General features: G+C 53.7%; 1 protein-coding gene across 1 annotated transcript in view; it reads left to right on the forward strand.

Moving 5' to 3' along the window:
* PVRL2 (poliovirus receptor-related 2 (herpesvirus entry mediator B)) overlaps positions 1-2,903 on the forward strand; it is a 31,165-nt gene that overhangs the window by 14,216 nt on the left and 14,046 nt on the right. Inside the window, exons 3-5 of the mRNA XM_010852581.1 lie at positions 451-464; positions 1,262-1,558; positions 2,721-2,838. Of these exons, the coding sequence (XP_010850883.1) occupies positions 451-464; positions 1,262-1,558; positions 2,721-2,838 (429 nt within the window). The remainder of the gene's footprint in view (positions 1-450; positions 465-1,261; positions 1,559-2,720; positions 2,839-2,903) is intronic.

Below are 2,903 nucleotides of genomic sequence, written 5' to 3' on the forward strand. Positions count from 1 at the left end.
AGCTGGGAAATCGACCTACCTTGTCTGCGGTCATCAGTTGGCTGGCCGTGATTCACTAAGCACCTGCTATTTGCCACCGGTAGTTCTGCAGGGAGGAGATACAGCCGGCAAGAAGCGTTCAGATGGTTGAGCCCCTACTCGATGGCAAACGCTGTGCCACGCTCTAGGGATGAAGCCCTTAGGAGAACAGAAGTCCCCGTTCTCCTGGAGCTTAGACTCCAATTAAGGGAGTAGATAACATAAATAAGAAGAAAAAGAGTGAGCTGGGCGGTTGTAGGCACTTTAGAAATTGGAGGAGAAAAAAAAAATTGGAGGAGAATAGGTTACCATTTTAGTAAGGGTGGTCTGGTGCTATTTGAACCCAAAGTAGGAGGGTTTGAGGGAGTCCTGCAGGTCCACGGAGGAGAGTTTCAGGCAGCAGGAACAGCAAGTGCAAAGGCCCTGAGGCAGGGCACGCCTGGAAGGTCTGAGGAAAAGCCAGGAAGTCAGAATGGCTGGAGATGAGTGAATGGGGAGGGCGGGGCAGGGAGAGGCAAGGTCAAGGCAGTGATGGGGGAGCACAGATCACAAATGACCTCATGGACCATGAGAAGATGTTGGCTTTTGCCTTGAGAGAACAACAGCTACAGGAGATTCTGAGTAGGGGAGGAATGTGTTGACTTGGGTTTTCACAGGCTATGTGGGGAGTGAGGATGGAGGCTCACAAAGGCGGTGAGGGCCTAAGTCCAGGAGACAGGTGATGGCAGGTAGACCAAAGGGGAGGCAGTGGAGGTAGTGAGATGTCATTGTCTTATGGAAACATTTTAGAGGTCAAGCCAGAGAATAATCAAATTAGCAAACAAAAGGAGCTCCAGGATGTTGTAATATTCACTGTAAGGCCCCAGTGGACTCCTGTAGAGAGAATGGTTAGTGAAAGCCTCTTAGTCAAGTCTCCCCGGGTAAGCAGGAGCCACCCTCGGGAAGAAGAAGGAAGGTCCAGCCTGACGTAGAGAGTTGGGAAATGACTTGCCCAAAGCAGCAAAACTCGGAAGTGAAGCCCTGCAGTTGGGCCTTGGGCCTCCCAGATGGCTCAGCTGTAAAGAATCCGCCTGCCAATGCAGGAGATGTGGGTTCGATCCCAGGGTCGGGAAGATCCCCCGGAGAAGGAAATGGCAATCCATTCCACTCCAGTTGAGACTTAACTGCTCAGCTCCACTGCTGAGGGTGTTTGTGGACTGACTCTAGGTGTGGAGTGACCCACCCCCTCTCTTCCTCTCCCCAGCCCAGCCCCAGAACCATGCCGAGAAACAGGAGGTCACATTCAATTTGGATCCTGTACCCGTGGCCCGCTGTGTCTCCGCGGGTGGCCGACCACCTGCCCGGGTCTCCTGGCTCTCACCCTTGGACGGGGAGGCCAAAGAGACCCAGGGGTCGGGGCCCTTGCCTGGCACGGTCACCGTCACTAGCCGCTACACTGTGACACCCTTGAGCGAAGCAGACGGGGTCAAGGTCATCTGCAAAGTGGAACATGAGAGCTTCCAGGAGCCCAAACTGCTGCCAGTGATTCTCTCTGTGCGCTGTGAGTACATCAGGCTGTGACCGCTCCCCCGCCCCAAAACACTGGCCCCTCTAGGGCACCGTCTACACGATCCCGGAGTGTGGTCCACACTGGCACTCTGGATCAAGTTCTGCACTGCCTTCCTGTCCATTGTCTACACTAGCTTCACTAGGCTCTCAACTTATTGCCACAGTCAATGGTACATCAGAATGGACTTGCAAGGCTCAGTTTTACACATTTCTTCCCAATTCCACATCCATTAAGTGTTACTGGTAGCTTGAATCAACTGTGGGTAGTATTTATACCAAGAGAATTGACAAACACCGCAAACTAGGGCTATCCCTTTTTTTTTTTTACCAGCATACAGGTGCACCCAGCAATCTCTTCTGGCTTCCATGGACCCCAGTTGACACTGCTCCTTCACTGTCCTATCAACTACTCTGTCTACTCGGTCCAACCCAGTATTGTTTACGCACACACCCCCCCGTTCATACTGTCTGAATTGGCTCCCTGGACACTGTCTATACTGACTCGTCTGGGGTCTCTACAGCAACTTCTGCCCCGAATGTGAGCACACTGGCCCCTGTGGACCCTGTCGATGTACTGTGCTGCTGTCAATGTTGTTAGTGGCGATGGTGGTGGTGGTTTTGCGGGATCTTAGTTCCCTGACCGTGGACTGAACCCAGAGCCGTGGCGGTGAAAACACCAGGTCCTAACCACTGGACCCCTTCCCATATGTTCTGAGCTCGCTCTTCCCCAAACTGCCTACCCCGACACCCCCCACCCCCATATTCCCCAGAGAGGCTCTCCCGGCACTCTCCCCACGGACTCTGCCAAATAGTTACCTTAGCAGCTTTTCCAACCGCATACCCCAACTCAGCATTTTCTATACTAGCTCCCCAGACAATGCCTTCAGTTAAACTAATTCCCTAATCTGTTCTGGGCATGTCAGAAATGACACACATTATCTCTAGTGGCTCGCTCGGGCGCTGCCTGCACTGAACAATAACTTCCTCAGAATGACCCTCAGGGACGTCCCTGGACGGTCTCTGAGCAGGCACTGTCCCTGGGTCCACCTCCTGCCAGCCCATCCTGTTTCTTTAGGATTCATATCTGTCTACTCACTTGTCACCCCTTCTGGGATTCCCCTGGTCACTGAGCCATTCCCCCCTATTTCCTGCAGACCCCCCCCAGGTCTCCATATCCGGCTATGATGACAACTGGTACATCGGCCGTAGTGAGGCCACCCTGAACTGTAACGTCCGCAGCAAACCAGAGCCCACGGGCTACGACTGGAGCACGTGAGTCCTGTTTGGAGCCAGACTCCTGGGTCTGAGGGAGGAGGGGCTGGGGTCTGGACTCCAGG

The sequence above is a fragment of the Bison bison genome, unplaced genomic scaffold, assembly GCF_000754665.1.
Source record: "Bison bison bison isolate TAMUID 2011002044 unplaced genomic scaffold, Bison_UMD1.0 scf7180017864313, whole genome shotgun sequence".
Lineage (NCBI taxonomy): Eukaryota > Metazoa > Chordata > Mammalia > Artiodactyla > Bovidae > Bison > Bison bison.